We start from the raw sequence: 12,175 nt of genomic DNA on the forward strand, positions 1-12,175 counted from the left end.
GGCCTGAGAGGCCTTCAAGTAGCTCACGCGTCGAACCTGTCTAGGAGCCTGTCGGTTCACGGGTAAATGGCTTCGAGACTAGGATTCCAATGTTCTAACGGCATATGCATATTGTCAAGCCTATCACTTATCCATCCCCCAACCATTTTCAAAACTTCCATGCGCCACTGGGGAGATGGTAACAATCGTAGGTTTTTTTTTTATTTTTGTTTTTTTTGGTTATGGAATAGTTCATTGTGGCAGTCGGCGCTTACAAAACCCAATATCACGTTCTGTGATGTGAGTTCCTACTTCTTGTGTGTTGCGTGCTGGGTCTGGACCCTGCCCATGAGAGACGTGACCAGACCAGCGTTTTCTCGTAGCGGCAGATCTGTGTCAATGGCGGCCGCGCCAAGAGATGAAGTGTTTTGATGGGCGTCATACGTTATCAAAGGTTTGTGTGAGACGAAAAGGAGGGGCAGTGCGCAAGCCGAAGGAGTAGGGGGACCACGGGGATATGGCCTGATGGATTAGACGCTTGCGAAGATGAGAGGCACTACGGTGGCTTTGAGGCTCTTCACACAACAGTATTGTAGGGAAGGCGCTGCTCAAGATCGGAAGATTACAAGACGGAGGGCGGGATATCACTAGGTTCATTGCGAGGAGGACACCGTTTCCGTACACCCATCTCATGATGATGCGACAATTAGCCGGAGCATGTGTCCGGGGCCACGAGATGACCTGAGGGCGTGTCTTAGCCCCGATACCTTGTTTGTTGTGGCTTGAAGAACGATGTGCAGTGTATGACGATTGAAATCCCATCTGCTTGGATCGTGGCTGAGAACCTCTTTACCCGATGTCGTTGAACCACTAGGCGAAAACGTGAAGGGGCATTCTCTCAGTCAGCAATACCCAGTGAAGGGATAATCTTGCAGCCGTAATGCCACAGAACCGCAGCGCTCGACCGGTCCGAGAACAGGTTGAGTCATATTAAACTGAGCCCAGGCCTCTGGGTGGACGGATTTCCTCAAATGCGCACGGCATCGAGTTCCAGCTTGTGCGAGATGAGAACGACAGCGCGTCATCTGCCACATTTCGGCAGGTAATGTGGCACCAAGAGACGTGATTGACTTCCAGGAACCATCACGGTCAACGATGTCTTGTCTGACAGGATCCTCTACTAGCTTCATTTCCCTTAACCACACCGGAAATTTCGTCGAACCTCTTGCCCTCGTCGGGCAGAGTTTGGACCACCATGACTCGACTCTGGCTCTTGGTGATTCATACGCTCACGCCGCCTCGGCGTGATCGTATCCAGAGGAGTGAAACTATCCAAAATCTTAAAAGAGAGTGAGAATGGACGGAACGCGATTAGATGGTTTGGTGAATGACCAGTGAAGATATTGTAAGCACGCGTTCGTCGCGGAAGGCGCCGACGTTGCATCTTCTCCCGCGCAAAAGCCGAGTTGGGCCTCCGATTGCTAAGCGCAACTATTGACAATGTAAGTTCACCATTGCGTTCGTGCGTGTGGGCTTTAGTTTTTGTTTGGGTTCGCCACGTTTCTGGGATGAGGTGTTCACGATGGTCCATGACCTGGCTTGTGCTCGAGTGTGTGGTCGTGCTTTATCAATATCGCCGAGGGCCAGGTCATGGTCCATCCAATGGGTGATGGATAGCAGACAAGGGGGAGATTCACTATGCGCAACAGGTCTCAAAGGAGAGGAGCAAGGACCATTTGGCGGGTTGGGCTGAAAGCTTGTGGGAGGGAAAGGATCGTGATGACGATCAAAATGGGATTTGGTTGACAAAATGAGAATGACTCAATTTCCTATTTGCAGTCCCAAAGTCCCCCTGTTCAAGCCGAAGGCGCGCATCAGGGAAAACACTTTACAAGATACATGGTTGGTTTGGCTGTCTCGCAGCTTCTCCGCTTCATCCGTTTGCAGGGAAGCCATGGGCTGCAGGCGTCTTTGTCAGCCTGACTGCCAGAGAGCATAGACTTTCCTCTTTCTTCGCATGTGTGTTAACTTGTTCGGGGTAGGGACGGGGCAGGAAGCATCGTTTCCGGAAATCCTTGTCTTAATCATACCTAACCGTTCATACATCTTCTCCATTTCGGCCGCAAGGAGCAGTAAGCTTTGGGCCGTATGGTGGCTTGCAGCACCACCATATCAATAATAAAGTCTTGAGCTGCTGGAATACATATTGCTAAATAGTGATTCTCGGAAGGGTGCCCGGAGTTCGGTCGGAAGTTTCAAGTGAAACACCACTGTGAAGAATAACGGCTTCCCGCAACGGGACCCTTTTGAGTTTCCTCAACCTCCACGGAGGAGCCCCGGACGACCACAAAGGGAGGCAGGTGACTCTCCAGATGGAATGGAATCCCCGACTTTAGTCGAAAGAAAAAATACTAAGGGCATTGAGAAACCCATTGGTTAAGTTAAGGTTGGGTTTTACTTTCACACAAAAGCTTTTGTGATATTGAGACATTGACAGCTTGTCCGAGCCACTTTTAAGTTGTTATGCGCCTCTTCTAGAACTGGAATCTGGCAGCAACAATCAAAAACTGTTAAGGTTGCGGGAGAGACATCGGAAGGCTAGAAACAACTATCATTACTGGCTCGGCCACACAAGAAAGTAGTCTAGAGATGGCTTGCCATGACGCTGCCGGGAGTTTCGGTCGTTTTGTGGTGAAGAATACCAAAGCTGATACTCATTTGCGACTCTTCCCGAGAGGTTGAGATGATTCTCTAACTACGATCTCATCTTTCAGCCCTGGGACTATGGCCGGCCCAACTTCAAGACGAATTGAAGACAAGACGATTTTGAAAATGAAGGCTTGCGTGCTGCCTGTTTGGTTGTTTCTTCATCATCAGTTGATATAAATGGTTTAGAGTTACGATCTGCCACAGCAAAGAGATGTGAAGCTTTCTTGAACGCTTCTTCTCGACGGATATTGGAATGGTTTGCCCTGGCGCCCACCATTAAATCGCCATGAAACAGATTTCACATCCAAGTTTGGAACCGTGAGCTTAAGTCAATCAAGCCTTTTTGAATAAGAAGTAATAATCAAGAAATGGAAAAAAACAACAACATGGGAAAGTCAAACATCGTGAAGATTCACAACTGGGCCGGACAACACCATCATGATGCCCTTTTTCACTATCCCACACTCCTACTACCACATTCTCGCATGCTCTCCATGCGAGACAACTTTAAAACCTTTACCCGCTGTGATACCTTTGTTTTACCTCGCTCGCAACATGTCCTTGCTCAGGCCTGACTTTCGGCAACTTAGTCACTAGGCTTGACCGGACCTCCGGGAATAGCAGACTGGGTGACGATAGGTCCACCCGGGATCGGCTTGTCCGGAATAATGGGGCCACCGGGTGTCGGTGTTTCGGGGATGATGGGGCCGACGATAACGTCTTGCCCGCAGGCCTTGAGAGCGGCAATGATGGCTTGCTCGAGATTCCAGATCTCAAATGGCGGCTTGCTGCCATAAATGAGTAAGAGGCTGGTCAGGGTTGCTCGGAGGCCAATAATGTCGGATTCTTTACACCCGCCAATTTCGAAAATTTGACGCTTGTTGGACGGGCCGAACGTAGTTGTAGCCTCACCAAGGACAATAGTATCAACATTGATCCCCTTTCCGGCAAGGATGTCGGCCAAGTGCAACAAGATCATGTAAGTGCCAATCGAAGGCTTGACCCCGGTGGTGAAGGGTTTGAGCAGGGTGAAGTAAGCTTCCTTGAGGGCGTTGATGTTCTCCTCACGCTGCACCATAATGGAATCTGCCTGAGTAAACCGTTAACTCTAGCCATCCTTTAAATTTGTAAAATTAAGCCAGCCAGAAATAAGAAAGACTTTTGGTTTACTAACTTGGCGTTTGCCTGGCCTGATGACCGGAGTTGGGATTGGAGGTAGCTGGATTGAGCCACCTGGGATGAGGATAACAGAGCCATCTCCTATTCCAAACTGGGGCGCAGCGGTGCTCAAGGCCGCCATGCCGAGCAAAGCCAGTTTGTAGGTGCGCATCATGGAAAGGTCACGTCGAACCAAACGTGAATGATTGATTTGTAACAGAGAAGACAAAGTTCCTCGTCAAGACAATTGAAGATAGAGATGAGAGGTTTATATGTTTCTTCGTATACAAGTATCGTGACTTCACTACCCACATTTTGAGGAACAACACCATTGCCACTCTATACTGGCGCAATGAGCACCCGATATCTGGTGATTGCGACTTGGCCAAGACCATTAAATTTAATATGTATAAATGAAAGCTGGAAAGTACGCGGAGGCAGTGAGATATATCCGGTGCCATTTACCCGGGGATGTCAGTCGACTTGCCTGCATCTCGCCGGGTTTCGCAAGCGGCCATGGGTCCTGCTTCTCGCAACTAAACTTCTCAGATGATGCAGTTTCACTGTAAAGGGTAAGAATTTCTGTGACGAGGCTAGAACCCGCTGAATATTTTCTGTTCTGGACCAACGGGTAACCCAAGCCCGAGGAGCCGATCGCAAAACTCGATTAGAATGGCTAGTTTTGGCCTTCCGGAAGAAGGGGTCCCTAGCTGCATGAGCGACCCAAAGAACCGGTATCTGCTGGTATCCTTATTGGGAATATGGAAAAAGTCGTTATAGCTGAGCTGTAGCACTCAACCTTGGTAGAGGCAAATTGTTAGAGATAGCCGAAGCAATAGAATACAAGCCAAGAAGACGCTATGTGGTAAAAGCAGGCCATTCGGCAAATTGAGAACCCCAGAAAGCTAACAGGGAATTCCTAGAAGACCCAACTTCAGTATAGAGCAATCACACCATGCTATATGCCTTCATAAGGGGTCTGAATGTTGGTATCCATGGCTCAATGAAACATGGATATGTGACCCATGGGCCTTGAAGGTCATGGACCAATGAGTGTTATCTTTTGGTGAATAGATTAGAAGCTCACATTCACTGCATTTACCTTACATACTCACGTTACTGTGACTGCCATTGGCATGCCAGTGGAATGCCTCAGGCGAAAAAGATGGAAAGTGTGAAACTTTAGAGCAAGCATTCAGCATATTACCATCAGTGTAGGGTTCAACCCACAAGTCTCGACCAGAGCCCAAATCTAAACTCGAATTATAAGGAAGTAATGAATCCATCAGAGGAGATAATTGAGGAGGACTAAATGTAAGTGTAATTAATAACGACCATTCTTCTGCCTATGAAAGTAGGGCTTTTCTCATTTGTAAAACTTGTTATTCAAACTAGGTACATGTACTTGATGCCCCCAATGCCGATGGCTAGACATTCCGTTAAAATATGTGACTAACTCACTTAGCTGCTGCAAGCACTCATAACAACCTAGATTGAGGTAACGGGGACGGTAGCCATTCCGCAAACATCTGTCACCAATCCCGCCAACTTCGAAGGCGTCTATGATACTGGAATGCGCGTACTTGCAACATGTGTTATTAAAAGAGTCGTTGAACCGCAGTCTCTGGGGCCAATAATTGAAGGTGATATGGGACCAGAAACCTCTTCGAAAGACCAGCTTAGAGAACTAAAATTAAGAAATGCGTTTTCAGCATAGTACCAGGATTTTAAGACAACGCCTATTTCATATTAGAATTAAAAGAGCTATGGAAGGTATGATTAAATTGTGTTACGAAAATTATTTGAACCTTAGGTCTCTGTGACTTAGAGTAGACGCAGGAGTCACACAGCTGTAATGGCTAAATGCATTCTATAGGTGACTGCCAAGGAGATTACAGACTGACGAAACTCACCCAGCGGTGTTGAGAACTACTCATCTTAACCATATGCTATTCAATGCAGCCCATAAACAGTGACTCCAGTCTAGTTCCGCTACACAAGGTCTTTAAATCGTTGAAGACCTTGCGATTTCATTCCATGCACCGACATAGGCAAGTAAATATTCCAGGGAAAGTTTACATATATTGGCTAGCTGGTTTGAATCATCAGAAAATAGGTCACTCATTATCAACTGACGTGCTCAAAACTCCCAGATACACCTGAGAAAGTATGGTTGACATCTTTGGTCAACGCCATCCAGACGCTGAACTTGAGCGACAGAGACTAGGCAACATATTCGGGAGTCTATAACTTGGCATATTCTTGAGGACCACAGTAAACAACGTTTACGGTCCCACTATGTTACCTGTATCATTGACCAAACAAATAATTTTGGTTGTTCTGCGTGAAAAGAAGTGTTTATGAAATAAAGAAAGAGACGGGAGCTGGTGAGGGTTAACCTTGTTTCTGGAAGAACCCGGCTATAATCATGAAAGCAACCGGCGTTGAATGTGAATAGAGTGAATACATTATCTGGGGGACTGTAAAATGTTATAACAGTAGATATGTAGCACAAGCCTTTAGTGGGAGGATTTAATCGAAGTCTAGATTTGTCACGCAAGAAAGACTGTTGAAAGTCGCAAATATTTCTTTTTCACAAATTAAGTACCTGAATTTAGAGATTAAGGATGAAAACTTGCCGAGTTGTTGACATCATTGGGCAGTGTCGTTGAAAATGCCTATGAGTTGAACGCTATTCTGACCCCCAGTATGTAAATTGTATACTGCTAATGTACTCAAATGATAACATATGGAAAAGTAAAGGAGTTACCTAAGACTGTAAAACTTATCTTGGAAGTCAATAACAGTCTGCAGGCCGTATCCCTGGGTCTACAGCCAACATCAGTATGTACACCATAACATTTCTAATTATCTGAAGAGACGAAGGGTGTATGCCCCTCAGAGATAGACTATAGTCTGAGGTTAGTGTTGTACCGGTGTTAGGGAACGTGTTTGGACTAAACATAAATCTTCCATGTCACACACGATGGTGTGGTAGGACGACTTTCATCTTGTAATCGAGTAAAACGGTATCAACTCAAGCTGGTGGTAATTGACCACAGCATGAGTATCACTGTACGCTCCAAAAATTTGGTCTGCCAACTATGAGAGAACAACCATAAAGTTTGTGAAATCCATCCAGGAAAGCCGACATCTGAGTGCAGCAAGTCTTTTTGAGCTACCTAGATCTGCCTGATCCGTCAATTTATAACGCAAAACTAGACTCATCAGGCATCACTTCAAAAGTCCCTCACACGCTTATAAGATCTCTGATAGTGTTGGTCTAATGAAGAAGCAAGATATTGGAATCGAAGAGCCTGAAGTAACTCTTGATTGGCTACATTAACCTGAGTTGAGCTGAAGTTCGTCGCACAGTGACTGTCATGATACCCCAATCCTCACCAATCTCCATTCACTGCTGGGCTCCATGCGTCTCCATGTATGATGAAAAGCAAGGATTTAAGACTATAGAGCTTGTTCTTCTCTACAAAAAGGTAAAACGATTACCAGATCTAGCTCTATCTCCACCTTAATAGGCGATATCTCCGCAGTCGATTCATATTTAGACACAGTGGACCCAATGTAATAAAATATATCGAATGAATAAATATGATGTTTGATTCTTCAAAAAGACAGACTAAGAACGGGTTATTTCACAAAGTTGTTTCTCAATTCCGCACTCCCCTTGTGACGATCTGTCGATGATTGATACACTGTCTATTTTGTTCACTTCCACTATGTCAGTGGGAATCATCACCTTATCAAAATTTCCATGGAAATTACAGCGATCTAGATTCTCACCCTTTGGGTAAAGATAAGATTATGTCAGTTCTGATTCAAGCGGCAGGGTGTTGGTTTTACAGCTCTGCTGGAAAAGTCAAATGGGCAAACGACAAACCAAATAATTTAGCTTGTTGACTGAAAGGTAAAGAATTCTTTCGTGAAACCACAGAATTTATATCGATTTCTAGTTGGACTGCAGACGTCCCAATGACATAAAAAAAGCACAAGATTGCTTAATTGAATTCTACTGGTCTTCGGAGTACGGAAATTCGTTTCATGATGTTAATTACAGAACAACCATGCTTGACAGAAAATGCGGGACTCGCTCTACACAGTTCTCGTCATTAATGACGCAGTCTGGATGGGAGAGAAAATGGGTGGGACTGAAAGAATACTCATCCTGTCGAGTTTATCATTGCTGCAAGTAAACTTCTGTGAGGGGAACTAGCCAGTCAAATGTTATGTTAGACTTTTTCTAGCTAACCCAATAATCTACATTATTAATACTTCTGCAGTCTAGATATTCTGACAGCGGGAGATGTTCTAGTAGCCATACAATCTACAACCTTGTAGTCAACGAAGCTAAAAAAACGGAGGGGTTGATAACTTATAGTCATACATCCTTTTTTTGATGGGTAAAAGAGGGGTGGTGCTCAATTGTGGATTATGTTACTTGTAGCCATCCATCACTCCATGAGGGAGCTAGTACATTAATGTCAGTGCCATTGTAATAGCTCATCACATGATTTGCATATTTTTTAGATGGCATTATGGTCATTTTTCTATACCTAGGAAATCTGTGAAGGTTGTGTACTTCCTAGTTATGAAGAGGTATTACCCACATAGTCATGTGAGTGGCCAAAAAGGTTAAAGAATGAGTTGAAAGAAGTCAAGTTACAGTCCTAAAATGGGGAAAAACCAAAAAAAATGAGCTTGACCGGCGACGGTAAGACAGACATGTAGTTCCAGTGTGATCGCATTGTCAATACACCATAACCCGAGGTTACATAGGTTCGGACGTGTTGCACGATCTAACAGGACTATAAGGAAAGCAACGATCGGCGAAAGACCGAATAGGTGAACTTTACAGACCTTCGCTTATAGCGGCATGAAGCTTTTCCCACTTTGAACTCTGTTTCCTGCCTAGCCTATTATGGGGTGTATCTGCGGAGAAGACGTAACCTTATTCTGAGTCCAGACGATTTGGAAGATACATGTGCTTGGTTGAAATTCCGTAGTGTATTGGATGAAGTGGGAGCCGATTATATACTTTTCCGAGCAGGTTGTTCTCCAAGTCTAAATGACATGACCAGAGGGCGAGAGGTACACAGTGCGTGAAGTTGGAGGGCTAGGAAGTTAGGTTATAGCGCTTTGTTGCATACAGCAAGCTGGACTCACTTTACATCACGGGCAAATCCGCCAAGAAATGATACCTCTGAATACTAACTGAGTTTTTTTAGAATGAAACCACTGTCTTTGGTGAGAAACGAAACATACAAGGGCCATGGAGAAAGCAATTTTGGAGCTGCGATTCATGCAGTCACTAATTTCATCTCAACCAACTTGCATCAACAAGTTACCGATTGGGGATAGGAGGATGAATTATGAATCTCCTTACATGGATCGTCTGGTGTTGCATATTGAGCAGGGAAATGAACTGCGTGAGAACACTTTATGGCGGCGCTGGGATGTTACGTAGTAGCCAGGATAGGACCCTTTTCTCATGGATAAGACTGTGCGCGTACCAAGTAACTAGTGAAACTGTTGTATTATGATAGCCAAAGCACTGATTATCCGTCGTAGCCACATGGGAACTTTCGATATCATCCGCCTCCAATAGAATTCAATACCGCCAATGATAGTTTCGGGCTTTTCGGTGGGTTTCCACAGATCATCGTTAGGCAACTTGAGATCTCCGAAAGCTTGCGAAAGTCGTTACTAACCTTCAGATTTTACATCCACGTGTTTGTTATCAAGGATGAACCCGAAGATCATCAGCCTAACACAATCAGTTGGGTTTGAGTTGTAAAAAGAGCTGCTTTCATAAGATAGAGAGTCGAAGACTATCTTTCCTCAGGTTCGCCAAGTAGTGTCAGGTTGGAAAGATTTGAAGGCATTCCGATAACCAAATAGATCTTTTATCATTACTGGTTTCTAAATCTCACGATGGATTCAATTTGGTTGTATTCAATCGAAGTCGATCATGAAGTAGCCACTTCTACTGGTTGCTTCACCACTTTACCAATCCGAATCCATCAGAGGAACGATATTGCAGATCATGCCACGAAGCAATCGATTCAAGATTGGAATGCCCACATTGGTGATGGATGGGAAAAAAAGTCTGGTTCGTCCTGGAGTCCTGTCGGGAACTGGGGTGCATTCATTTTCCCGGAGTCGCTGCCTGAGCGCCTGGGTGTAATCACATATTTGGCTAACATGGGAAACATTCATGACGGTAAGTCATGTATTCGAGTCTATATGGCCTTCTAATAACTGTAAATGGTCAGATTTGTGTGATGAACTACCCTACGAGGAAGCCCTCAAGGAGCATAGCACCCTCAGCGCCGCGATGGAGCTTAATACCGAAGGCCCTCGTCCATGCACCAAATCCGCTGACCGTTCAATGAAGATGAAGAGATATCTCTCAAAATGCCTTCTTGAAGCAATGGAGATTGACCGGCCCCGTGCTTTGCGTATGATTAACGCCTACCGATCTAAGTGGCTAGATGTTATGGAGAGTCGAGATGTCAATGAAATAGAAAGCCTAGAGGAGTACCTGAGTTTTAGAAATTTGAATGGTGGTATGGAGTAAGTTGGCTGATTTTTTCTCAGAAGCACCGCTTTGCAGCTGATATTGTTTTAGGGCTTTTTGGAGCATGGTAGAGTATGGCATGGCAGTCGACATTCACGAACTCGAGAAGCAGAGAGTTCGTCCCCTATTCCAAGCTGCTGAGTCAGCTCTTGTTTTGACGAACGACTATTGGAGTTGGGAACGAGAATGGCGACAAGCACAGCAGACGCAAAACCCCAGGATTGTAAATGCAGTCCACCTACTGATGAGAACCCAAGGATTGTCCATGGACCAAGCGAAACATAAGGTACGCGAGCAAATAGTGGCGTACGAGGGCAATTTTAAGCGCCTTAAGCACGAATTCTACTGTCAAAATTCCAACATACCGCTCTCTTTACAGAGATATGTAGAGGTCTGCGAGGCTATCACGGCTGGCAATCACTATTGGTGTGCGAATTGCCCCCGGCATCACGCTTGGCGTGATGATGTATCTCCAATCGATGACAAAATCTCTCTTAACTCGGCTGAAGAAGCTCTCATCGATGACACAAAATCGTCACCGAGCTTAATGTCTCAAGGATTCTCATCTGTCACCGATATGACACTCCCTGAGGATATCGGCTTTTTGGCAATAAGTGGAGAAAATGAGCCAAAGATTCTTAACGACAGGGCTTTACTAGCCCCGTGTGCTTACATCCGCTCAATGCCGTCAAAAAACTTGAGATCTTTGATGATTGAGGCTCTGGATCAATGGTTTCTTGTCGATGACATCAATCTCAATCACATACGAAGCATCATCGATTTGCTGCACAATTCATCCCTCATCCTTGATGACATTGAGGATAACTCACCTCTGCGTCGAGGGCTACCTGCTACGCATAGGGTATTCGGACAGGCCCAGTCAATTAACAGCGCCAACTTCATGTTTGTGCAGGCTGTTAAGTTGACCCGGTCACTGTCAAACCCCGCTTGCCTTGACATCCTCCTCCAGGAGCTTGCTCACCTTTTCACTGGCCAGAGCTGGGACCTGTACTGGAAATTTCATCTCCAAACACCTACAGAACAGGAATACCTCGAGATGGTTGACCAAAAGACTGGCGCGATGTTTCGTCTTCTGGCAAAATTGATGTTTTGCGAGAGTTCTCTGGACACCAGTACTGAGGCAAGTCATCTTTTGGATAGAATGTGCCGTCTTTTGGGCAGGTTCTTCCAGATCAGGGACGATTTCATGAATCTAAAATCCGATGAGTACTCGACTCAAAAGGGCTTCTGCGAGGACCTAGATGAGGGAAAGATGTCGTATCCTTTAATTCTGAGCCTACAGTATAGCCCAGAGTACCAAGACCACATTATAGGGATTTTCAGACAACAAATCGCAAGCACATCACTAGGGGGTGCTTCAGCTATACCTGCACGACTGCCGATGGAGACAAAGAGATACATCATGGGGCTTCTTAAAAGCTCCAAGGCTTTGGAATTGACATTGAATAAGTTGAGAGAACTTGAAGATGCAGTTGAGAGGGCTATTGGAGATCTTGAGAAGGTTCTGGACAATACAAATCCGGTTATGCGGGTTCTTCTTGGCAGATTAAGTGTCAGAGATATTCTTTTGTAGTGTTACATATTTATGAAATTTTTATTGAGCAACAGAGTTCAATTTTAAGAATGTTGAATTTTGTCGTAGGCATGAAGGGTCCGGTTCTTGAGCATCTGAATTGAAATACAAGAAGCTTCTAGAGTACATGTAAGTACTGA

The 12,175-nt window shown here is 45.1% G+C and overlaps 2 protein-coding genes across 2 annotated transcripts; one reads left to right on the plus strand and one right to left on the minus strand.

Moving 5' to 3' along the window:
- Nucleotides 1–3,274: 3,274 nt before the first annotated feature.
- On the minus strand, nucleotides 3,275–4,021 carry CTRU02_208458 (uncharacterized protein; the record flags this gene model as incomplete). Its single annotated transcript, XM_036728450.1, has 2 exons — nucleotides 3,275–3,778; nucleotides 3,863–4,021. The coding sequence occupies 2 exons, from the start codon at nucleotides 4,019–4,021 to the stop codon at nucleotides 3,275–3,277; spliced, it is 663 nt and encodes a 220-aa protein (XP_036579734.1).
- Nucleotides 4,022–9,795: 5,774 nt separating this feature from the next.
- CTRU02_208459 (geranylgeranyl pyrophosphate synthase) lies at nucleotides 9,796–12,035 on the plus strand (the record flags this gene model as incomplete). Its single annotated transcript, XM_036728451.1, has 3 exons — nucleotides 9,796–10,084; nucleotides 10,137–10,437; nucleotides 10,493–12,035. The coding sequence occupies 3 exons, from the start codon at nucleotides 9,796–9,798 to the stop codon at nucleotides 12,033–12,035; spliced, it is 2,133 nt and encodes a 710-aa protein (XP_036579735.1).
- Between the last annotated feature and the right edge of the window lie 140 nt (nucleotides 12,036–12,175).

The sequence above is a fragment of the Colletotrichum truncatum genome (assembly GCF_014235925.2).
Source record: "Colletotrichum truncatum strain CMES1059 chromosome Unknown Contig_0005, whole genome shotgun sequence".
NCBI lineage: Eukaryota > Fungi > Ascomycota > Sordariomycetes > Glomerellales > Glomerellaceae > Colletotrichum > Colletotrichum truncatum.